The 25,168-nt window shown below is 40.4% G+C and overlaps 1 protein-coding gene across 7 annotated transcripts in view; it reads left to right on the top strand.

The window, feature by feature from the left end:
• The window catches only part of LOC102416140 (amyloid beta precursor protein), a 307,476-nt gene that overhangs the window by 206,630 nt on the left and 75,678 nt on the right, over positions 1-25,168 (top strand). For all 7 annotated transcript variants that reach the window (XM_025281991.3, XM_025281961.3, XM_025281968.3 and 4 more), the window contains 2 exons: positions 5,066-5,140; positions 6,533-6,691. In XM_025281991.3, coding sequence (XP_025137776.1) covers positions 5,066-5,140; positions 6,533-6,691 — 234 coding nt within the window. The remainder of the gene's footprint in view (positions 1-5,065; positions 5,141-6,532; positions 6,692-25,168) is intronic.

The raw sequence follows: 25,168 nt of genomic DNA on the forward strand, positions 1-25,168 counted from the left end.
TCCATCCATGGGATTTTTGGGGCCCCCCAAAAGAATGATAACAAAATAAACACTGAATGCATGGCTTGGCATTTCCAGGGCCTGCCCAGGCACCCCAACCCCCTGCACCCCAACTCCAGCCTTCCTTACTTCCTCTCCTACCTCAACTGCCAACATCCCTGTATAGACAGCCTTAAACCACTCTGCTCAACACATGTTCAGCTCATCATGGACTTCTCTTTGGTCTCAGCTTTGAGCTCTGGAAAGGAACCAACTCTTCTTCACATGGACGCTTCTCAGTCGTTGTTCAAACTCACATAGTCCTCAGAGTGGGACAAAGTCATTCCTCTTTGCATTTAATTAAATATTTTGCTCACCAGTTTTATTCCTCCAGCTGGATTATAATTGTTCAGTCCCTATACATGTGTATAAGGTAACCTTCCTAACCTTACACTTCTATCTTGAACACACCTAGTCACTATTTTTTTTAAAGAAAAGACAGATTCTGAATTCTTCTCAGTATTTATTGGTCATTTTGATTCTATGAATTAAACGGACGTCAGATACTCTTTTCAGATACTATAGATCTCTGCAGAAGAGTAACTTCATTTTAGTTTAGCACACCTTTTTAAGCCATGACTTCGTTCATATATGTTTTGATGGACTTTCATTGTCTTCTAGTCATTACCTATATCTGAGATAATTTAAAGAATGTTATCCTGGAGCAGAGAATGTTGTCTGTTACATCCCAGTGATCATGGGAGTATGAGATGCTTGAGATCAACATTTATCATAATAATTTAATGTACTGAATTCTGGGCACTGTTTGACTTTGAACTTGCCTGCCTCCTAAATCTCTCTGTATTAGTTGTCATTTTCTCTGCATGAAGCAGCCAAGTCTTTGAAGACCTATAAATCCAAATGATACTGATACTTTTGTGCATGCAGTGGAAAATTGCTTTATAAGACTATAGGGGGCCACTGTGAAGTCTGGATCTGGAGAATTTTTAATTTAAAAATATCATGTTTTAAAATGATTTTTATTATAGTTTTTGTTATTTGTTTTCTTACAAATACAGAGAATTTGAAGGGTTTGGGTATTTAGAGTGTTTTTGTTGTTGGGGTGCATGATAACTCTGAACTTACAGACTTTTGTTGTTTTCTGTTGTGAACAGAAAAGGGAATGGCAGCCAACTCCGGTATTTTTTCTTGGAGAATCCCATGGATAGAGGAGCCTGGTGGGCTGCAGACCATGGGGTCACAAAGAGTCAGACACGACTGAGTGACTAACACACACATGTGTTATGAATAGTATCTAGCAAATACAAAAATTCAATCATTTATTACGTATTATTTAATGGTTTTAATATATCCTTCAAATGAAGTTCTTCAAAATGGAAGTTGACCTTTTTGACATTTGTTATGTTTAAGATAAGCATCAGTATCTTAGGAACAGCCTTTTCTCCTGTCACCAAATATAAATAAACTTAGCTCACCTGTTGGATTTGCCATTATATCACAGCTGATTGGGCTACAGGGGACAGTAACATGGTCTTTAGAGCCACAGAGATCTCAGTTTACATCTGTCCTTCTCCATTTTTTTCCTGCCTGACTTTGAGCAGGTAACTTAACCTGGTTTGTAAAAATGGGGATGTCCATGCCTAATCTCACAGGCTGGTGTGAGGAATCAATCAAACAAAAGAGATTTTGTAAAGCTCTCAATCCTGGAGCTGGTATTTAGCAGGTCAAGAGTGATCTGACGCATTATCAGTGAACCTCAGTGGAACCGTTTGTTCAAAAGGAGCCACTGCGCCCACTGTGTGTCTATCTTTCAGTAAGTAGGCCTAGTGTGATGGTGCAGGCGCGCTGTTTTATTCACAAAGGTGTAGGTATTCTTCAGTTTCTCTGAGAATCAAAAATTTATTTCATTTTTATAGGAATGCTTATTTTCAATTTATTAGCTAAGTTCAGTTCAGTTCAGTCGTGTCCAACTCTTTGCGACCCCATGAATCCCAGCACGCCAGGCCTCCCTGTCCATCACCATCTCCCGGATTTCACTCAGACTCATGTCCATTGAGTCGGTGATGCCATCCAGCCATCTCACCTCTGTTGTCCCCTTCTCCTCCTGCCCCCAATCCCTCCCAGCATCAGAGTCTTTTCCAATGAGTCAACTCTTCACATGAGGTGGCCAAAGTATTGGAGTTTCAGCTTTAGCATTAGCCCTTCCAATGAACACCCAGGACTGATTTCCTTTAGAATGGACTAGTTGGATCTCTTTGCAGTCCAAGGGACTCTCAAGAGTCTTCTCCAACACCACAGTTCAAAAGCATCAATTCTTCAGCGTTCAGCTTTCTTCACAGTCCAACTCTCACACCCATACATGACCACTGGAAAAACCATAGTCTTGACTAGACGGACCTTTGTTGGCAAAGTAATGTCTCTGCTTTTCAATATGCTATCTAGGTTGGTCATAACTTTCCTTCCAAGGAGTAAGCGTCTTTTAATTTCCTGGCTGCAATCACCATCTGCAGTGATTTTGGAGCCCCCAAAAATAAAGTCTGACACTGTTTCCACTGTTTCCCCATCTATTTCCCATGAAGTGATGGGACCAGATGCCATGATCTTCGTTTTCTGAATGTTGAGCTTCAACCCAGCTTTCTCACTCTCCTCTTTCACTTTCATCAAGAGGCTTTTTTTTTAGCTAAGTAAGTCTCCTTAGTTATTGCATGGATTCCCCTGCTCAAAGCTGAAAGTTCTGACTATTGAAAGGGAGATGGTAAAAATTCAGATGTAATACAGGAAATCAGTTCTTCACATTCCAATAAAACATTTGACTTCTCTCTCAAACTAATTTTGAGATACCTTACCTGAGGAATTCATGGTAGAATACAGCCACCGTGAACATTCTCGAGGCAGGAAATTGAAGTATTTTTATTGCAAGGCTTATCTCATCTATAAAGCAGAAGTAGCCTTCAGTCGCCTCATCTCACAAGTGCCCTTCATTAACTTCTTGGAGCCACCGAAGTATCTGGGAGAATGTGTTTCATTCCTTCAGTATTCTATTCTTGTTCATAGCAGCCTGGCATTTCTGAACTTTTCTCTGAACATGCTAGATTATTTTTTATATGCTCTTCGCTTGTAATAGGGGCGTCCCTAGTGGCTCAGATGGTAAAGAATCTGCCTGCAATGCAGGAGACCTGGGTTCTGTCCCTGTGTTGGGAAGATCCCCTGAAGAAGGAAACAGCTACCCACTCCCGTGTTCTGGCCTGGAGAATTCCATGGACTGTATAGTCCATGGGGTTGCCAAGAGTCAGACACAACTGAGCGACTTTCACTTGCACTTGTAATAGAAAATTCATTCCATCCTTTTTCCTCATAATTTCGTGAAAGCAACATGAAGCCTGTCCTGTATTTTCTACAATGAATCAAAGCTAATAAACAATAAACTGTTTAATTTAAAGCTGACTTGATGATGTGATATTCTCATAGAACTTCTCTATCCATTGTTATTTATGCCAAGCTTTTTTTGTTGTTGTTGTTATCTTGAAGGATGTCAGGAAAAAAGACAATTCCTTAGGAATAAGTACCTGTAAATAACAGGCTCTTATAGTACAGAAATCACTGTCTCTGCTTTGTGTATCCACCAAGTCTACAAGTACACAGCTGTCAACAGACCATTATTTTGCTTACTGGATCTTTCTTTTCTTTACCTTACCTTTCTCAGGTATGAGCTACACTTTAAAAACCCTACTTGATAGTGAGTGGTACTCTTGAAAAGGAAAAGGAAGCTGTAGGTGGTAAGAATCAAGTATCATTGTCTTTCAACAGCATCCACAGCTGCAGACTTTTCCTCTGCATTCAAATCAGTGGGTGAACTTCTCTTAGAGAAATCCCAAGTGAACATTATGGATGAGAGGAGGAAGTCTTATTTTCCTGCAAAACAGATTAGCCTGGTTACTAAATTAGTGTTACTTACCAAGAATGCTTTCTGCTACATTCAGAACATTATCATGTGTACTGTCCTGGAGCGTGTGGAGGAATCTAGAGCATCGTCTGCTGTTTATGAGCTGAGTTGGCAAGCAGAAGGTTCTAATCATCCTCAGTTCTTCGGTGGGAGGCATCTTAGGATTTGCGACAACAGAAGTCTTCTTTTCTGCCTCCATTATGTACTTCTTTTTGGCACTGTGTTCACTGCTTATATACACATGCATAAAATGTTATGTATGGTTTTGTTCCCCTTTGTACTGTTTGAAAAATATAGAATTGAGATTTTATAACTTACCTTCACAAAAGACTAAAACCAGTGTGCTGAATATAATGTTGGAAAACCTTGTTCAGAAAATCTACACATTTTATGAATCGGCATTTGTGCACATCAAATAAAATGACTTGCGGCTATTTCTCAGGAAAAGAAAAAAACCAACTTTGTTTCAAAGAGCTATGTGCTTAGTTGCTCAGTCATGCCTGACTCTTTGCAACCCCATGGACTGTCACACGCCAGTGTCCTGTGTCCATGGGGATTCTCTGGGCAAGAATACTAGAGTGGGTAGCCATGCCCTCCTCCAGGGGATCTTCCCAACCCAGGGATCAAACCCAGGTCTCCCGCATTGCAGGCCGATTCTTTACTGTTTGAGTCACCAGGGAAGCCGTCAAAGGGCCGTATCCTTGCAATAAATGTGTACATGTATGTTTACTTTACTGCTGTGACAAATTATTTACATCTTAGTGGGAGGTTAGATATTATTGAGCTTGGAACGGAATGTGATCTTTTTTTTGCATATTTAAAATGTCAAGTGTATGGAACTTTCATGGAAGTCCGGTGGTTAAGACTTCTTCTGATGCAGAAGATGCGGGTTTGAGCCCTGGCGAGCAAGCTAAGATCCCATGTGCCTCCTGGCCAAAACATCAAAGAGAAGCAATGTTGTAACAAATTCAATAAAGACTTTAAAAATGTTTCACATTAAAAAAAAAATGTAAAAACAGATTTTTAATAAAATGTCAAATGTAGAAAAAACAGTGATGTAGCTCATGAAATGTGAATTTGAAAGAAAAATTGATGGTTTTCAATGATTTATTCCTTCTGTAGGTCATGAGAGAGTGGGAAGAGGCAGAACGTCAAGCAAAGAACTTGCCTAAAGCTGATAAGAAGGCAGTGATCCAGGTAAACCCATCTCGTATCCACCACGGAGCAGCACATGCCCACAACCTGTGTTGATGGAGTGCTTGCACCTTTTCCAGCGTCTGCTGGAACCTCATGTGCATGATGGCTCATTATTTCCCTCAAATTCAACTGTTGCTAATCAATATCTAGTAATTCAGTTGCTTAAACCCTGCCTAATATTTGCTCCCAAACAGCTTGTTATAATTCATTTCTGTAAAAGTCATATTGTTACCTAAAGCCTAATTTTTATTAATAATATAGCTTTTAGGTTGCCATAGTCTTCTGCTACTTCTTCCCCATGGCCAATTTACATGATAAATTGAATTTTTGACAGGAACCACTCTTAGAATTATCTTCAGTAAGCCATGAGATTATCATGGTCATTTTCTTAAAGTTTTGAGTAAGAGAGGAGTTTTCTAAACAGGCATGTAATTTAGAGTTTCAAGAATACATATGTTTATCCTGCATTATGGTTAGTCAAATCGATTTTTAGGGACCATATAAAATAATGAATTTACATTGAGAAATTAGATCTGGGGATGGAAAGCAGGGAAGTGAGGAGAATCCATAAAACGTGCTGAATTAGTCAAAACGTTGAAATGACTGAACTCTTTGAATAGAATGAAGTATGATATCACTTTTAAAAGATTTGAACTTAGTGTAGTAGCAGAATCATCTGAAGGGCTTGTTAAAACTCAGTGTTTTGTTGATGCTGCTGCCATTTAGTCACCAAGTTGTGTCTGACTCTTTTGGGACCCCGTGGACTGTAGCCCGCCAGGCTCTTCTGTCCATGAGATTTCCCAGACAAGAATCCTGAGTGGGTTACCATTTCCTTCTCCAGGGGATCTTCCCAACTCAGGGACTGAACCCATATCTCCTGCATTGGCAGGCGGATTCTTTTTACTACTGAGCCTGTTGAGTGCATAGTCGCTCAGTCGTGTCCAACTCTTTGAGGTATCAAGGGTTGTAGCCTGCCAGGCTCCTCTGTCCATGGAATTCTCCCAGCCAGAAGACTGAAGTGGGTAGCCATTCCCTTCTCCAGGCCTCCTTCCCAATCCAGGGATTGAACCCAGGTCTCCAGCTTTGCAGGCAGATTGTTTACCGTCTGAACCATCAGGGAAGGTTGGTTTACCAGAAAGGATGTTAGCTTTACCAAGAGCCATCAGGGAAGCTCACCACGGAGCCTATTCCTTAGCTATAACTAGATGTAACATTTGCAATGCTAATTAACTTGCTGATGTTAATGAAATAATTTAAATAAATAATTTAAAATTTAAAATAATGTAAATAAAATACTGTGTATAATTCAAGGATAAAAAAAAGCCTTGAATCTGCTGCTCCGTCCCATTTGTCCAGTTCCCGATTGTCACATGCCTGTGTTTCTGATGGCAGCATTTCCAGGAGAAGGTGGAGTCTCTGGAGCAGGAAGCTGCCAACGAGAGGCAGCAGCTGGTGGAGACGCACATGGCCAGGGTGGAAGCCATGCTCAACGACCGCCGCCGCCTGGCCCTGGAGAATTACATCACCGCCCTGCAGGCTGTGCCCCCTCGGGTAGGCATCCCTTCACCTCTCTGGACACCGCAGACTGTAGGCGTGGGGACATGGGGACAGAAGGCCATTAGAAAGACATCAGGAGAAATGCCAAAAGCACCCTTATTCACAGGTTCAACCTCAGCCTGTTTTATCTTGAAGGTTAAAGTGTCCCAGGGCCATCTCTGCACAATAGACACAACTTTCCGCAGAGGAGTCGCACGGGCTTCCCAGGGACTCACAGTGCAAGACCAGATGTGAGTTGTTCAGTTGTGTCCGATCCTTCTCGACCCTGTGGACTGTAATCCGCCAGCCTCCTCTGCCCATAGGATTCTTCAGGCAAGAATACTAGAGTGGGTAGCCATGGTCTCCTCCAAGAGATCTTCCCAACCCAAGGATCAAACCTGCATCTCTTACATCTCCTGCATTGGCAGGAGGGTCCTTTACCACGGGAAGCCTTGGATGATGACCGTTCATAGAACTGCTGAAGTCAGGGAGCCACAGTAGCTGGAAGGGATTTAGATGTAACCTGGTCATGTGATGTAACTGACATCAACAAAATCCGAGATTTGGCTGGGTCATGAGGAGTTTTCATGGAATAAGAGGAACTCACATTTCCTGCCGGTAGCAGCAGCCATATTCTCCAGGGGGAAAAGCCTTATTTGGTCATGATGTCCACAGCAGAGGAACTTACTTGTGTTCAGGGATAAATGCCCAGAAAGGCTTACCAAGCTATGCATGCCTAGATCTCCTCAAGGAGGCTTCAAGGAGAGCTTACATTGGATGTAAGGAACATTCTGAGCTTGAGGCTGTGTACATTATGTCTGTTTGCTCTGTCCATTACCGAGTTAGGGATTTCGAAATTCCCAAGTGTGATTGTGGATTGATCTCTTTCTGATGTGATGCCCTCAGGTTTTGCTCTATGTATTTTGAGGCTCTGGGCTTTTCATTTGTTTGTTTATTTGGCTGCACCAGGTCTTCGTTGTGGCACGAGGCATCTTGGATCTTCCTTGAGGCTTGCAAAATCTTTAGTTGCGGCATACAAACTCTTAGTGGCAGCATGTGGGATCTAGCTCCCTAACCAGGGGTCAAACCCAGCCCCCTACATTGGGAGTGTGGAGTCTTAGCCACTGCACCACCATGGAAGTCCCCAGAGGCTCTGCTTTTAGGGGCATAAATATTCAGTGTTGTTACATTCTCTCTACCACCCTCCACCACAATCATTGTGAAATGACCTCCTTTATCCAAGTCACATTGTTTGCTCTGAAATTACTGTGTCTGATATTAAGCTACTCTAGCTTTCTTTTGATTAATGTATCGTCTTATATCATTTTTCCATCTTTGTGCTTTTGTTTAGCCTATTTGTTTATATTTGAAGGGCATTTCTTGTGGGCAGCACCGACTTGGGACTTCCCCTTTAACTAAGAAGACCATTTAAATGAAGTTGCTATTATGACTATGCCTACATCTATCATCGTGTTGTTTGGTTTTAGTCCCAAGTTGTTCCTTATTCCTTTTTCTTTTTCGGCTACCTTTTGGATTAATTTAATATATTTAATGATTCTGTGTTGTATCCTTTGGTGGCTTTTAACTATAACTCTTTATTATTTTAGTCTTTGCTCAGGTATGTCTGAAAATATCTTTAGTTTACCTTTGTCTTAAAAGATATTTTTACTAGAATAGAATTATGCGTTGAAGTTTTTCTTCAGCTGCCTTAATGATGATGCTCCATTGTCTTTTTAGTTGCATTGTTTGCAACAAAAATACTGATATCATCTTTTCTTTACTTCTCTTTAAATAATGCATCTTTTTTTTAATCTGGCTGCTTTTAGCATATTTTCCTTTATCACTAGCTTAGAGCAATTTGATTATGTTGTAACCTGGTATATTTCAATTTGCCTTTAATCCCATTTGGCTGTTTTTCATATCATACATTATAGTTTTCACATGTAGAATGTGAATCTGGATTTTTGTTTGTTTCAGGTCTTCCATATCTTTATTTAATTTTTGAACCTTTGGAATTTTTTTATCAGTTGTCAGATATTGTGACGTTCAGCTTGAGAGTGTTGGGTGTTTTTGGATACCTGTAACTATTCCTAATCTTCTGTTGTCCCCTTCTTCTCCTGCTTTAAATCTTTCCCAGCATCAGGATCTTTTCAAATGAGTTATCTTGTTGTATCAGGTGGCCAAAGTATTAGAACTTCAGCATCAGTCCTTCCAGTGAATATTCAGGGTTGATTTCCTTTAGGATTGACTGGTTTGATGAGAAATTGTTAGATGGTGTCACCAACTCAATGGACATGAGTTTGAGCAAACTCCAGGAGACAGTGCATGCTTCAGTCCATGGGACTGCAAAGAGTTGGACTCAACTTAGTGACTGAACAGCAAAAAAAAAAAGACTATTTCTGAGCTTTGTTCTAGAAGGCAGTTAAATTACTTGCAAACAGAGCGATTATCAATGAAAGTTGAGTTTTTCCATCTGGATGATGGGAATAAGTACTATTTCTGACCCTGGGTGAATACCAGACACTTACCTCAAATCCTTTTGGATAATTTTTTTCCTGTAGCCTCAGTTTCCTTCACGTGTGTGAAACTAATACCCATCACTAGTCAGCTGCATCCTCATAGGGCATCCTCTCCAGATTCTCCCTCCAAACAACTCCTTCCTCTCCAGTATTCTGTCCTTTGATTGTCAGGCACCTCCATGTCTCCGACTCCAAGTCCAAGTCTTCAGCTCTCTGGAATCTACCAGGCTCTAACTGGGTTCCCAAACCTGGAACCGTAGCCTGGAAACTCAAGGCAGTAAACATAGGCAATCGTAGAGCTCACAGCATTAGTTTCTAATTTCTTGGTGATCTCTGTCCTTCACCTGATATCTGTCATCTTACAGAAATATAGTTCTAGATATTTTGTCCATTTATTGGTTGCTAGCAGGAGCAGAGTAAACGTGATTCCCTCTACGAAATCTTGGCTGAAAGTAGAAGTCTGTGTCTACATTATGTAACCAAACCAAAAAGTCACCCACTTGCATTTATTCTCCTCATTTTTATTTTTCTTTCTATACTAAGATTTAGTGCAGAAAACTCGGAGGAACCATGAAAGAGCTCCTGATACTCTTCCAGATCATGAAATAGTATTGACCTTGTTCTACCAATGACATCACTGAGATTGAGTGGCTGGTCCAGGGTGACACCGTTGGTAATGGACAGGGTGGATCTGTGAATCACAGTTGACCCCTGAAGTGCCTTCCTACCACACCAGGCTTCCTCTCAGAACAATAAGCTTTTGATGAAGAATATTCACATTAGCATTTTCATTTTCTATTCAGAAAAAAAAAAAAAAATCTATGTCCAAGCACTGCTCAGTAAAATTCTGTTTAGTATGTTTGGAGAATGAGCTCCTTAATTATGCTCCCTTTTTCTTTTAATAGGACTTGATTTTGAGATCGGGGTCATCAACATCATTTGCCAGAGATAGGCAGGGTGGGGGGCGTTGAGAGCAGAACCTTCATAGCTGACATTTAGTGAAGGATTGCAGCTAAAGGTCCAATTTCTGAAGTAAGATCTTTCCTAAATGGTCATTGACAGAGCTGAAAATAAAATGAGGACTGAATGGAGTCTTTAACAAACACACATTTCAGATCTTTCAGTTCAGCCCCATCAGCCATCACAGGAAAGACTGTAACAAGAGGAATGTTTGCCAAAGCTGCTTGTGTTATCAAAGGGGATAAATTCAGATTGCTCATAATTATGCTTGCCCTGAGTCTGTTGATCACATCATGTAGAATTAGACATGTTAATTTGAAATGAAAATTAAAAATTGGATTAAGAAGAATTGTTTTACGGTCAGAAAAATCAGATTGTCATTGATTGAACCAAGTATTCACACTGAAGTCTTACCTAGAAATACATAAAATTCTCCCATGTAATAAAACTGGGACTGTACAGAACAAAGATCAAGAATAGTTATTATTGTGGCTGTTCAGTTGCTAAGTTGAGTCCAACTCTTTGCAATACCATTACTGACCATTTCTGTTAAGTTATTGACATTGTCTGACTGTTTTATTTGAATTTTAACATATAGCTTGACACACACTTAGCTCTGCAGTTTAGAAAATGGGAGAAAATTCTAAATCCCTTCTTAGGAGGTTTATGTATTACTGTTGAAAGACATAAATCAAGAGCTTGCCAATAACTGTCTGAGGAAGGTCATGTCTAGTATTGGAGTCATAAATAAAATGTTTCTGAAATCTCCCTCATATTTAACTCAGTGGCTGGAAAGTGTGAAATATATAATAATTGTTAGTTGAATATAAGAAAATGCATTAGCCAGGTTTTTACTATAGATTCTATAGCTGATATCACCTTGTGAATAATTATCCCCTTAACGCTGACCATAAAGTGATGGTCAAATAGATGGGGAAACAGTGGCTGACTTTATTTTGGGGGGCTCTAAAATGTAGGTGGTGATTGCAGCCATGAAATTAAAACATGTTTACTCCTTGGAAGGAAAGTTATGACCAACCTAGACAGCATATTAAAAAGCAGAGACATTACTTTGCCAACAAAAGTCCGTCTAGTCAAGGCTATGGTTTTTCCAGTGGTCATGTATGGATGTGAGAGTTGGACTGTGAAAAAGGCTGAGCGCAGAAGAATTGATGCTTTTGAACTGTGGTGTTGGAGAAGACTCTTGAGAGTCCCTTGGACTGCAAGGAGATCCAACCAGTCCTTCCTAAAGGAGATCAGTCCTGGGTGGTTCATTGGAGGGACTAATGCTGAAGCTAAAACTCTAGTCCTTTGGCCACCTAATGTGAAGAGCTGACTCACTGGAAAAGACCCTGATGCTGGGAAAGGTTGAGGGCAGGAGGAGAAGGGGCGACAGAGGATGAGATGGTTGGATGGCATCACCGACTCAATGGACATGGGTTTGGGTAGACTCTGGCAGTTGGTGATGGACAAGGAGGCCTGGCATGCTGCAGTTCATGGGGTCGCAAAGAGTCGGACACAACTGAACAACTAAACTGAACTAACCCTGACCATATTGTACCAAATGGTCTCAGACTTTGTAAGTGGGGAATGTGAAATAGCATGCATTGTTTATACACAGTCCCTTTGAAGCTTAAGTTTAATCCATATTTCTATTTTTTTTTTTAAACCCAAGCTTGGGAGTATGACATGATGATGTATTTGTGCATCTAGAATTCCTTACTCTACCATGAATTTCATTTGTGAGTCCCAGAGTCTGTGTGTTGCTTTATGTTCCAGATTTCCTTTTTTGATTAATTACATGCCTACTGACTAATGTATTCAGTGCCCAACCTACAAGTGCACTTTTTGAATCAGAGGAGGCCATAGTAACACACTCCAGTATTTTTGCCTGGAGAATCCCATGGCCAGAGGAGCGCTCCAGGCTACAGTCCATACATAGGGTCGCAAAGAGTCGGACACCACTGAAGCGACTTAGCACGTATATATACTTAAAATATTACAGTTGCTAAAACAGTCTATTCTTGTCCTTTCATCCTCCTCCCCCTTCCACTCCCATCCCCTGGAATAAAAAAATGAGACCACAGTTGTGTCCTTTTGTATGCTCAGTCACTCAGTCGTGTCCAACTCTTTGTAACCCCATGAACTGTAGCCCGCCAGGCTCCTCTGTCCATGGGATTCTCCAGGCAAGAATACTGGAGTAGTTGCCACTTCCTGTTCCAGGGGATCTTCCTGACCCAGGGATGGAACCCGTGTGTCTTATATCTCCTGCATTGACAGGAATACTCTTTACCACTAGTGCCAGCTGGGAAGCCCCACTAGGATAAACTCTTAATCTGTAGAAGGCTAGTGACTCGTCTTCTAATGACAAGCTCTTCAAAATTTTCACTTCTCTATATGTTTCCTTGGAAGAAAAAAAGAGGTATACTTTTTTCCCCAGAAAAGTTAAATTCCTCTCCAAAGTTGCATCAGTTAAGTTCAGTCACTCAGTCATGTCCAATTCTTTGCAACTACATGGACTGCAACACCCCAGGCCTCCCTGTCCATCATCAACTCCTGGACCTTGCTCAAACTCATGTCCATCAAGTCACAATGCCATCCAACCGTCTTATCCTCTGTCGTCCCCTTCTCCTCCTGCCTTCAATCTTTCCCAGCATCAGGGTCTTTTCCAGTGAGTCAGCTCTTCACATCAGGTGGCCAAAGGACTGGAGTTTTAGCTTCAGCATCAGTCCTTCCAATGAATATTCAAGAAGGATTTCCTTTAAGATTGACTGGTTTGATCTCCTTGCAGTCCAAGGAACTCTCAAGAGTCTTCTCCAACACCACAGTTCAAAAGCATCAGTTCTTTGGCGCTCAGCTTTCTTTATAGTGCAACTCTCACATCCATACGTGACAACTGGAAAAACCATAGCTTTGACTAGACAGACCTTTGTTGGCAAAGCAATTTTGTTTCTGCTTTTTAATATGCTTTCTAGTTCCAAAGAGCAAGCATCTTAATTTCATGGCGGCAATCACCATCTGCAGTGATTTTGGAGCCCAAGAAGATAAAATCTGTCACTGTTTCCATTGTTTCCCCATCTATTTGCCATGAAGTGATGGGACTGGATGCCTTGATCTTCTTTTTTTGAATGTTGAAATTTAAGCCAGCTTTTTCATTCTCTTCTTTCACTTTTATGAAGAGTCTCTTTAGTTCCTCTTTTCTTTCTCTCATAAGGTCAGTGTCATCTGCGTATCTGAGGTTATTGATATTTCTCCCGACAGTCTTGATTCCAGCTTGTGCTTCATCCAGCCCAACATTTCACATGACATATTCTGCCTTTCCTTCTCCAGGGGATCTTCCCAACCCAGGTATCAAACCCAAATCTCCCACATTGCAGGCAGATTCTTTACCAGCTGAGCCACAAGGGAAGCCCAGGAATACTGGAGTGGGTAGCCTGTCCCTTCGCTAGCGGAACTTCCCCACCCAGGAATCGAACCAGGGTCTCTTGGGTTGCAGGTGGATTCTTTACCAACTGAGCTATCAGGGAAGCCCCAATGTACTCTGCATATAAGTTAAATAAGCAGGGTGACAATATACAGCCTTGAATACTCCTTTCCCAATTTGGAACCAGTCCGTTGTTCTATGTCTGGTTCTAACTGTTGCTTCTTGACCCGCATACAGATTTCTCAGGAGGCAGGTCAGGTGGTCTGGTATTCCCATCTCTTTAAGAATTCTTTACAGTTTGTTATGATCCACACAGTCAAAGGCTTCGGCATAGTCAGTAAAGTTGTATCACACATGGTTAACCTTCCATCACCCTTGGAGGCCTTTAAGCTACTGAACATATGTACTACTTTAAACTAAATCATCACCGAATGTAGGACTTTGACTTCTTACTTTCACAGAGCTCAAATTTAAGCAACTCCTGGCCTCATGAACTATTGATTTAAATAGTGTCTGAGCCTTCCCTCCTGTAATTGGCAGGGTCTACTTCATAGATGGAGAAAAGATTATTATATTGCCTGACTGTTCAAAATCCTCTGTAATCTGAAGAGAAACTAGACTTATGTGGGATCCTGTACAGATAAACCAAAGCCCGCATGCATGCTAAGATGCTTCAGTTATGTCTGACTCCTTGCAACCCCATGGACTTTAGCTCGCCAGGCTCCTCTGTCCGTGACATTCTCCAGGCAAGATTACTGAAGTGGAATGCCATGCCCTCCTCCAGGGAATCTTCCCGACCCAGGGATTGAACCCACATCTCTTACATCTCCTTCATTGGCAGGTTTTTTACCACTATGCCACCTGGGGAGCCCAAAAGGCTGCATGGTAATTTCTGTTTAAAATAAACTTTCTGTTGTAGGCTTAGATCTGGAAAAATTTAGGAGCGCCTAATTATTAAGGACTGAAATATTGTTTTGAAGATGAGAGACAAAAAACCAAAGCTTTCTTTGTAATTCTAAAATTTTAGGTGTCTTTACAGATAGTCAGTCTAAATCTTCTGTTAGAAAACATCCATTCATATGTATCTGTCTGTCTATCTGTATGTGTGTGCCAGAAGTGTTTTTTTTCCCCCTGTGTCTCATGAAATATCTTATCCGTACTAAATGTGAATACTAAATACTACATTGCAGCCATTTTATCCATGCTAAACTTAATTTCATGCTTGTATCTGATGCTTCATACTCAGACTGTTGACATTTAATTGAGAGAAAAAAAAAAATGGCAGTTTCTGTAGCACCTGTTCGCTTTCCTTCCTCATTTCTTTTCCTTTTATTTTTTTCTTTTGACTGAAGTATAGTTGACTTACATTATATTAATTTCAGGTATAAAACATAATAATGTGTTTTTTATTTTTTATAGATTGTATATCATACAGTTATTCTAATATTACTGTGTTCCACATGTTGTGCATTACATCTCTGAGACTGTTCCTTTTACAACTGGAAGTTTCTACCTAGTAATCTCCTTCACCAGGTTCACCCATTCTTTCTCTCCTCCTCCTGGGGACCATTCGTTTTTTCTCTGTATCTGTGAGTCTGTTTCTGTTTTGCTGTATTTGTTGATTTCTTTTGTTTTGTTGGATTCCTCATAGAAGTGAAAACCACAGCATTTGTCTTTGATTTATTTCACTAAGTGTAAAATGCCCCCTCCCCCGCCCAGGTCCATCCTTGTTGTCACAAATGATAAAATTTCATTCTTTTTTGTGGCTGATATTCTGTGTGTGTGTGTGTGTGTGTATACCACATGTTCTTTCTCTAGTATCTGGCACTTAGGTTTCTTCTATATCTTGGCTATTGTAAATAAGACTTCTGCGAACGTTGTAGTGCATGTATCTTTCCAAATTAATGTCCTCATTTCCTTTGTATAGGGCTTCCCTTGTGACTCACTTGGTGACAAATTTGCCTGTAATACAGGAGATGCAGATTCAGTCCCTGGGTCAAGAAGACCCCCAGAGGAGGGCATGGCAATCCGCTCTAGTACTCTTGCCTGGAGAAGTCCATGAACAGAGGAGCCTGGTGGGCTACAGTCCATGGGATCACAAAGAGCCGGACACAACTGAGTGACTAACACTTTCACTATTACTTCCTTTGTATAAATATCGAAGGGTTAATCACTGGATCATATGGTAAATCCATTTTTAATTTTTTGAGAAATCTGCACACTGTTTTCCATAATGGCTCTACCAATTCACACTCCCACTAACAGTACACTACATCAGTTCAGTCAAATGTTAAATTTTGTTGAAATTTCTGAAATGTCTTCATACAATTCTTTAGTGAATTCTTTGTGAGATTTACCATTAAGGAGCATGGTTTTTTCCCTACATTGAGATTTTGCTCAATGCTATTGTGTAAACTTTAACATTAGGGTAATATGTGTTGGATAAAAAAGTAGCAATTGTTGGAGAAAATAAAGGCCAGCAATTTTTTTTTTTTATAAAGGACAGTAATTAGTTGGTGTGTCATGCCAGGCAAACTAGTGACAGCATGAGGAAGTGCCAACTAAGTCAGTCAATATAATGGATAAAGTGAAAAATCATTTGCTAAGATCTTAATACATGAAGGCGTTGAGGGAGATGAGTTTGGCATTCCACCTTCAAGTTTCCAGTATAATCAGAATTTTGTAAAGCTGATCAGAATGTACTTAAAATACTGCCAGCTTGAAAATCATCTTTGGGAAATGTAACTACCCTGTACTTTATATATTTTTCATTCATTGACCATTCATTTCTTTTTAGTTGAGATTTGTAAAATTGGTAAGCACAAGGGAACTTGTTAACTTGAGAGCGTTTAAGGACACACTTCATATCAAATGGTTGGTAGAAAAACAAATGGGAGAGTTTGCATTTATTAGACAAAGTCCTATAAACTATGCTGTGTGGTTTACATGCTATTCTGGAAAAGCCTCTCAGTATTACCTCTTTACCTTGCTTTGAATCTTTACCAAGCTGAATAAAGAGATCTGACTAAAGACCAGTGGGAAGTGTGTGATGAGAGACAATAGTGTTTTCTGTTTTTAATTGAATTTGAATTAAGTATATAGAAAGGTAAGAAGTGTTGAAGCAAGGTATCAGCTTGAAAGCTGTCGTGTGCCTCTGAGTCCATGTTCATCACCCAGATTCCCTCCACAGCACAGCCCCACTTAGTCATGGCTTCTAAATCAAAACAGCTTTTCATCCAATGCTGTCAAACAGACAGTACTGGGATATGTCATATTTTGCTCTAGCAAAAGATGCATGTGCTGTGCCATGCTAAGTCTCTTCAGTCGTATCCGACTCTTTGTCACCCCATGGACTGTAGCCCACCAGGCTCCTCCGTCCTTGGGCTTCTCCAGGCAAGAATACTGGAGTGGGTTACCGTGCCCTCTTCCAGGGGATCTTCCCAACCCAGGAATTACACCCATGTCTCTTATGTCTCCTACATTGGCTGGCAGGTTCTTTACCATACCTATTTTTGTTCATTCTTAAAAACCCATTCAGTTCAGTTCGGTAGCTCAGTCGTGTCTGACTCTTTGTGACCCCATGGACTGCAGCACGCCAGGCCTCCCTGTCCTTCACCAACTTGCGGAGTTTACTCAAACTCATGTCCATTGAGTTAGTGATGCCATCCAGCCATCTCATCCTCTGTTGTCCCCTTCTCCTCCCGCCTTCAGTCATTGTCAGCATCAGGGTCTTTTCAAAAGAGTCAGCTTTTCACATCAGGTAGCCAAAGTATTGGAGTTTCAGCTTCAACATCAGTCCTTCCAATGAATATTCAGGACTGATTTCCTTTAGGATGGACTGGTTAGATCTCCTTGCAGTCCAAGGGACTCTCAAGAGTCTTCTCCAACACCACAGTTCAAAAGCATTAATTCTTTGGGCTCAGCTTTCTTTGTAGTCCAACTCTCACATCCATACATGACCACTGGAAAAAGACATAGCTGTGACTAGACGGACCTTTGTTGGCAAAGTAATGTCTCTGCTTCTTAATGTGCTGTCTAGGTTAGTCATAACTTTCCTTCCTAGGAATGTCTTTTAATTTCATGGCTGCAGTCACCATCTGCAGTGATTTTGGAGCCCAAAAAAATAAAGTAAGCCACTGTTTCCACTGTTTCCCCATCTATTTGCCATGAAGTGATGGGACCAGATGCCATGATCTTCGTTTTCTGAATGTTGAGCTTTAAGCCAACTTTTTCACTCTCCTCTTTCACTTTCATCAAGAGGCTCTTTAATTCTTCTTCACTTTCTGCCATAAGGGTGGTGTCATCTGCGTATCTGAGGTTAGTGATATTTCTCCTGGCAGTCTTGATTCCAGCTTGTGATTCATCCAGCCCAGCATTTCTCATGATGTTTTATTTTAAAACCCATAATGAAGACATAAATATTTCAGTTTTTTAAAGAAATTCATAGTACGTTATTTAATAATCCAGCAGCTACTTAATGTCTGGTCTTACAGTTATCTGCTCTACAGAACAGATAGCAATAAGAGATCCTCTCCCTAGAAACTCGCATGTGTGCACACAAAATTACACGTGGGTTTCAGGGAGTTCCCTCGTTTTAGGAAGCTCCTCCATGGATCAGTTTAAAGGTCCTAGGTTATATTTGATTTCTGTAAGTGTAGGGGAGCAAAATTTACCACCCCAGAATGTGTCTCTTTGGCACGAGGATTAACTTAGGCTGATTATTTTTGAGACCCAAAAGACTCAGGAAGAATCTTTGAGCTTCCTTGTACCTAAGCACCTAAAAGAATGTAGACAGAGGACCTGTTTGAGGGAGGGAATTGTCACCATAGATAAGTGGAGTATGAACTACGTGCATAGACACAGGAAAATCTGTTAAAATTCTCTGTGTCCCGTTGCCTCTGCATGGCCCAGCAAACATTTGTCTACCAAGCGTTTGATTTCTTTCCCCCTCCTCCGTGTTAATTGCCTTCCTCCCCTTTGAAGTCCCAAACCTCCAACATCGTCTTGTCTTTAGCTGAGAGTAGTATCTAAGGTGGGGCTTTCTGTCATTTTGGTGTATTACTCAGTTTTCCTGGGTCTCTCCCACGTATACATGTTTTTCAACTTCTGTTTGATTTTCCTCCTCTTAATCTGTCTCATGTCAATTTAATTCTTAGATCAGCCAGAATAACCTGGAAGCCTAGAAGAAAATTTCTTCCTCCCCAACGTACGCTTTATCTTGAGTTTCCTTATACTGTTTCTAGCAAGTCAGAGCCCTGTGGTTAGATCAAGGGTGGTTAGGTAGTATGAGAAGAGGGTGAAATTCAAAGAAATATACACGTGCCTATCTTTGAACATGGTGTAGCCACTTAGAGGATTTGTGAAGTAAAAATGCCAGAATCTAAGTGTGAATACACAAGATTGAAGCACACTGTTGCAGCTCTCTCTTAAGAAGTCGAGTGTGTCACAGTTGGCGTTTGTCAGACGATCAGACCACTTGACAAATCTTCCCAAGGGTCTGTGGTATTTTAAAACATCTTTTGTTTACGATTTCTTCAACTCTGTGGGCTTTGCCGTCTGGGTTGCATTAATAATCCTGTTCATCGTTAAGTGCTTCAATATGTCTCACTGAGTAACTAAATAAGAATTGAAGACATACAAGTCCAAACAGTTTCTGGCCCCTCTTTGCTCGCCGGTCAGCAGATCCAAGCTCTGTATCCAGTGGATCTAAGCTGATCCAAAAACCAGGTCCTAAATTTCAGTTCTGTATGTTGTCTTCACTAATGTATAGCTTGGGTCTGTGTAACTAAAGGAAGAACTATTTACTCTCAGTACTCCGACACCAAATATGTGGGAAGTTTTCCCTCACATGAAAGAATTCTGATATCACAACCCCTAGTTCATGTAGATCCCCATGGGTTAAGGGTTCAAAGCCAGTCACAAATCCCAGATTTTCACCTTGTATTTCTGACAGACTAGCTGTAAGTCGGTGGGGGGGACCCTCCTCAAATTTGATAATTCCCTGGAACAACTCACAGCAAGAACTTTATTTACTCCTAGCAGTTTATTAAAAAGGATAGGACTCAGGAACAGCCATATGGAAGAGACTATAGAGCAAGGTATGTGGGGAAGGGGTATGGAGTCTGCATGCCCTCTCCAGTCATGGTACCCTCCTCACACCCCAATGTGTTCTCCAACCTGGAAGCTCTCTGCATTCCATTCTTAAGGGATTTTTGGTGGCGAAGGTTCCAATAGATAACCATGAATGATTAAATCATTGACCACTGGTGGTTAAACTCAATCTGCAGCCCCTCTCCCCTCCCTGGAGGTCAGATAATCTGGCCAAAAGCTACAACCCCTGTAATCACAGGGTTGGTTCCTCCAGCATCCAGTTCCCATCCTCCAAGAGTCACCTCGTTAGCACATGAAGCACCCTCCAAGAGTCTAATAAGCTCTCCTGTCTGGAATCAAAGACTAAGACCAAATATGAAAACAAAAGATGCTCTGGTCACCAGATTTTACAAGGGCGTTAGGAGCTCTGTGTCAGGAACTGGGGGTGGAGACCAAACATGTATTTCTTCTTATGTCATAGTAACTAAAATAAAATAAGTTATTTCTGAGAACTAGCAAACTATCCCAGAAAAAAAATTATGAAACCTACCAGATTTGACAAATAGTCCTAACGCCCCTCATTTGTGAATGACAGGATTAAAACCACCCTTATTTTCTATATTTTAGAGTAGAGTATAAACACCTGTCTTTAATTTCCAAGTTTGCCATCTTATAGCTTGGAACAAGTGGCTTAATTAGGAAGACCTTCTCTTCCATTTGCAGATTGGGGTTAATTATTCTACTCTTTTTGCAATTAACATTGTTCTAGCTTTTTGTTAGCTATAATTAGAAGAACAAAGGGATTAATCTAAAGTTGAGATGAGACCGTGAAGTACAAAGATACTTGGATCCCCAAGAAGAGCAAGATTGTTAGGATAGAATATATAGAGGCTTTGGTACCTTTTCCCTACTCTGAAGCCATCCGCCTTCTTGCGGAGGAGGGAAGGGATGTGAGATGGCCTTGCCTGAGTGCTGCTGTGCTCTGTTACGACACGGGAAGCCAAACAGTAATCTGGATATACTGGGAGGGAGTGTACCTAATGCCTCCATATTGCCAAAGCTGGAGGAAACACAGAATGGAGCCTGTCATGAGAATTTATCCCATTTCTCCTGTTGCATGTATAAGACTTCTATGTTCAACCTGACATAGAATTGTCATTCACCTTTTTATACCATGTTAAACTGCAAAAAGCATTTATGTGCTCTTCGGAATCAAGGAATAGGCATGAATTTTGCAGCAGACTTAAAAATTTAATTCAGCTGAAAGCACAGCAGGTAAAGAATCTGCCAGGTTCAATTCCTGATTCAGGAAGGTCCCCCTGGAAGAGGGCATGGCAACCCTCCCCAGTATTCTTGTCTGGAGAATCCCATGGACAGAGAAGCCTGGCCGGCTATAGTCCGTAGGGTCGAAAAGAGTCAGGCACGACTGAGCACGGGGCAAAGACAGACAGACCTAGCTTTAAAGATGAACACAGCTGTGATCCAAAGGTTCTAGTGGAAGCTCCCCAAGTATGTTTTTGTTCTTCTGGTTTTTCTTGCAACAGTGAGAATGCCTGTGAAATGCCGAGGGAGGTCTACCAAGGCAAAATAAACTCAACCAAGACCATCTCAAGCCGAAAGAGGTTTAACTCTCTTAAAGGTGTTTTTCAGATCTGCCCACAGAGATTTTATACATTTTACATTTATGTGCCCAAGATAGCCCAAAGTCCAAGATGTAGAACTGTGAAAATAATGGCCCTGAACCCCCTTGTGAAAACAGGAGAGAACTGCTTTTTCTTGATAGGTGATTAACTTCCCCAGTCACAGACTTGAAAACCACTAGGGTGCAATTTAATGCTCCAGGAAAGGATTTTCTGAATAAGTCCCTTGTGACCTGGAAAGGTTAGGGTGCTTCCCCATAGAGTGACTCATTTACTTCCTTCTTTTTGGCAGGATTATGCTTGGGGCTTTTAAAGGCTCTTGACAGATCATTCCCTCCCATCAGGAGATGGTTTCAGGCACAAGTATCTGTTATGATAAAAGGCCAGATTTCTACTTCAGACATAATGCTACGAAGAGGCACGGTGGGGCTGAATGGTCATGTTTTAATGTACCTCCCATATGAATTGTGGAATCGAAAGCTACCCACTCAGATGTGATTGGCATTGAGTTGAATGTGTATGATTGATTCAAAATCCATGGATACCAAATTTATAAAATTGCATAAAAGAACCAAGTTTAAAAGTCAATACATGTGAGAAGTGGATATATTAATTTTTTTAATTACCTATTATAGGAAAGGGCTTCCCTGGTGGCTTAGTGGTAAAGAATCCACCTGCCAAGGCAGAATGTGCAAGTTCATTCCCTGTATCAGGGAGATCCCCTGGAGAAAGAAATGGCAAACCACTCCAATATTCTTGCCTGGGGAATCCCTTGGACAGAGGAGCCTGGCAGGCTGCAGTCCATGGGGTCACAAAAAAGTCAGACACGACTAAGCAATTAAATAACAACGATTATAGGGGGAAAGCTGTGAAATTTCTTACAAAATTCCGTACATTAGCCTGACATCAAAACCCACACCACAAGAAGATAACCAGTACCATCTTTTGAAATCAAGGAAATGAATCTTGTTGACACTAGTTTGAATATGCTATAGTCTATGAAATATTTTCTGAGAAGAAAATATTTTCTGAGAAGAAAACAGCTCTCTGAAGGACCCCAACATACAGGGAAGATAGATTGATATGTACCATGAAAATTTGGAATGCATCTCTTCTTGGTTGAGAGATACTGTGAAGGATATATTTTGCTGCTGAAACTACTTATGCTGTTATATTTAGCTCTGGGTTCTTCATTAATTTAATTAGCATTTTTTGACAACCAAATTGTGCCAGGAGTAAGAGCTGGCGATATGTTACTCTGTCTTTCCAAGAGAGGGAGATGGTTAATGTTCCAAAATGTAAATCTTCTATTTTTAGATTAAGTATAATCCATTTTAGTAAGGCCTACTCTTAATCCTTCAGTCGTGTCCAACTGTTTGGAACCCCATAGGCTATAGCCTTCCATGGACAGAGGAGCATGGCAGGCTACAGTCCATAGGGTTGCAAAGAGTCAGATACGACGGAAGCGACTGAACATACACGCACACACTCTTAATCTTGAAGAAATTTCTTTTTGAAATGATTTGTTGTTAATTCAGTGTGATTGCGAAGTGAATTTAATGCATGTTGAAAAGGGCCACATCTGATGCAAATAGATACTTTGTAATTATGGACTAAACACTCTTGCAGAAACAATCGTGACAATAAAAAAGGATTGGATAGAATTAGTCCCCCCGGGGCAGATCTTTTCCTTTTATTATCTCTGTTCTTTGCTATAAATTTTAATAATAAGATTAGCCATTCAATGGCAATATAACCAGATTGCAGTATTAATACATAGAACATATGTACTGTAAAATGAGAGAAATTTGCAGGAAAAAAATGTTATTATAGAAGATGTAAAGAGAATGAATGAAATTACATGCATAGAGGTTGAACACATGCTTCTTAATCTCTGCTTACTGTCAATATCCTTATGATGAGCCACTGAATTCTTAAGCTAGTTTTTCTAAACATCTGAATAATCCTGTCTTAAATGTAAGGATTATGACAATAGAAATAGTTACTTTAATAGAATATATTTCTATACAGATATCAGATATTTTTCCTATCATTTCTGTGTGAATGTTTCTGCACTTTTAATTAAAATTTTAAATTATTCACCTTTGTCCTAAGATGATGAAATAAAAATCCCTAAACAATGGAAGGTTCCTGTTATACTACTATTCTGCCTAAAAGTTGTAAAGACTGTTACTCCTGTATTTAAATGAAACATGCATGAATCATATATCAGAAGCAGAATTCTTTTTCTTTCCTTTTTTTTAACTAAAGCAAATGAAAATATAAAGTTACAGGGGAATGTTATTTTTCTTTCTTACTTAAAATAGCATTTGTTTTTGAAGTGTCAACATAACTGCCATTTTATTTAGGATGCTTCATCTTCCTACTCCAATGTAATTACTAATCTGATTTTTATATTTTTCATTGCTTAACATGGTCTTTAGAAATATGTTTCCAAACAGAATCTTGCAGTTCATTTAATGAGGGACCTCAGAGTGTCTTTCTGAAAAGCATCCTGAATTCTCCTGTCCTGAGGTGTAGGCAGTGGGAGGGAAAGGCTGGTGTTTGTATAGATGCCCACACGATGTGTATGTGAGCTCACATAAACAGTGATGAGGTCACGGCGTACCCTGGGCTCTAGAGTACAAAGCTTCGTCCTGTGCTCCAGGAGCTTTGTTCCCAGCAGAGAGAGGTCTGGACTGTCCTGAGAGCCCAGTGTGCTACGGTTCCATTGTCAAGCTCTAGGGATTTGGGGTGGGGGGAAGTTAGGAATATATTTCTGAATGTATTTCTGAAGCATATAAAGAAATGTCAGTATCAGATGAGATAAGCAATTGTAAACGTGTGAACATATTCACAATTTAATTATCCATTTTAGTAGAAGATAAGGATGGATTTAGAATTAGAATCTGTGAATGTCATAAAAGCCTAACTTCTCATTAATGCCTTTAATCTTTTTCTGGTAATACTAAACAGATTGACAGAGGACCTTTCTATCTTGCTATTTCTCCTCCCTGCATCTGAGGCATTAGCTAAAGCACAGCAGAATGCCAAAAACCAAGGATGGCATTTCCGAGATTGAATAAATCTGGATGAGTTTCAACACAATTAAAAGGGCAGATACTAGTGTGTCCCAAAAGAATATTATCTGCACTTATAAGAACTGGAAATCCAGGCGAGGACATCTAGAACAGACTCTTCATTTCTAACTATTCAGCAACCTCTTTTGGTTTTCAGCTCTATAGGTTACTTTGTGCAATGGTTCTTTGCATGGTCCATTTTAGAGTTTCCTTGAAAGGCAGGATCATGTAGTGATCCGGAGATTGGCCTGTAGAGCCAGAGTTGGTCTACCTGTTCTTGGCTCTACTCCTGACTAGTTCTGTGACTAAATGTAACCAGCTTCATAGCCCGTTATCTCTCTTGTGCCTTGTTAGTTTCATCAATGAAATGGGTTGACCGGCTGTACCTCTGTCATACGGTTGATAGGAAGATTGTGAATTACTGTGCATGAACTCCCTGAAGCACTGTCTTATTCATATAAGTAGTCAGTAAATGTTGAACTGCCATTGCTTAGACAAGAGAAATAAGGGGAGGCAAGACTGTAGAAAAAATGTTTACTGAGTAGCTACTGTGGATGCAGCATTATGCTGAGTAACTAACACAATATTTTTTTTTGACTGTTCAACAAGGCCCCACTTATATAAAATAATTTTATAAAAATATTATGTAAATATATTTGCAGTGTTCATACAGTTTTGTCTCCTGGTGATAGAATAATGGGTGGTTTTAAGTTTCTTCGTGCTCTTTTACATACCCCAATTATCTTCAGAGAAGGTATATAATTTTATTTATTTTTAAT

The sequence above is a fragment of the Bubalus bubalis genome, chromosome 1, assembly GCF_019923935.1.
Source record: "Bubalus bubalis isolate 160015118507 breed Murrah chromosome 1, NDDB_SH_1, whole genome shotgun sequence".
Lineage (NCBI taxonomy): Eukaryota > Metazoa > Chordata > Mammalia > Artiodactyla > Bovidae > Bubalus > Bubalus bubalis.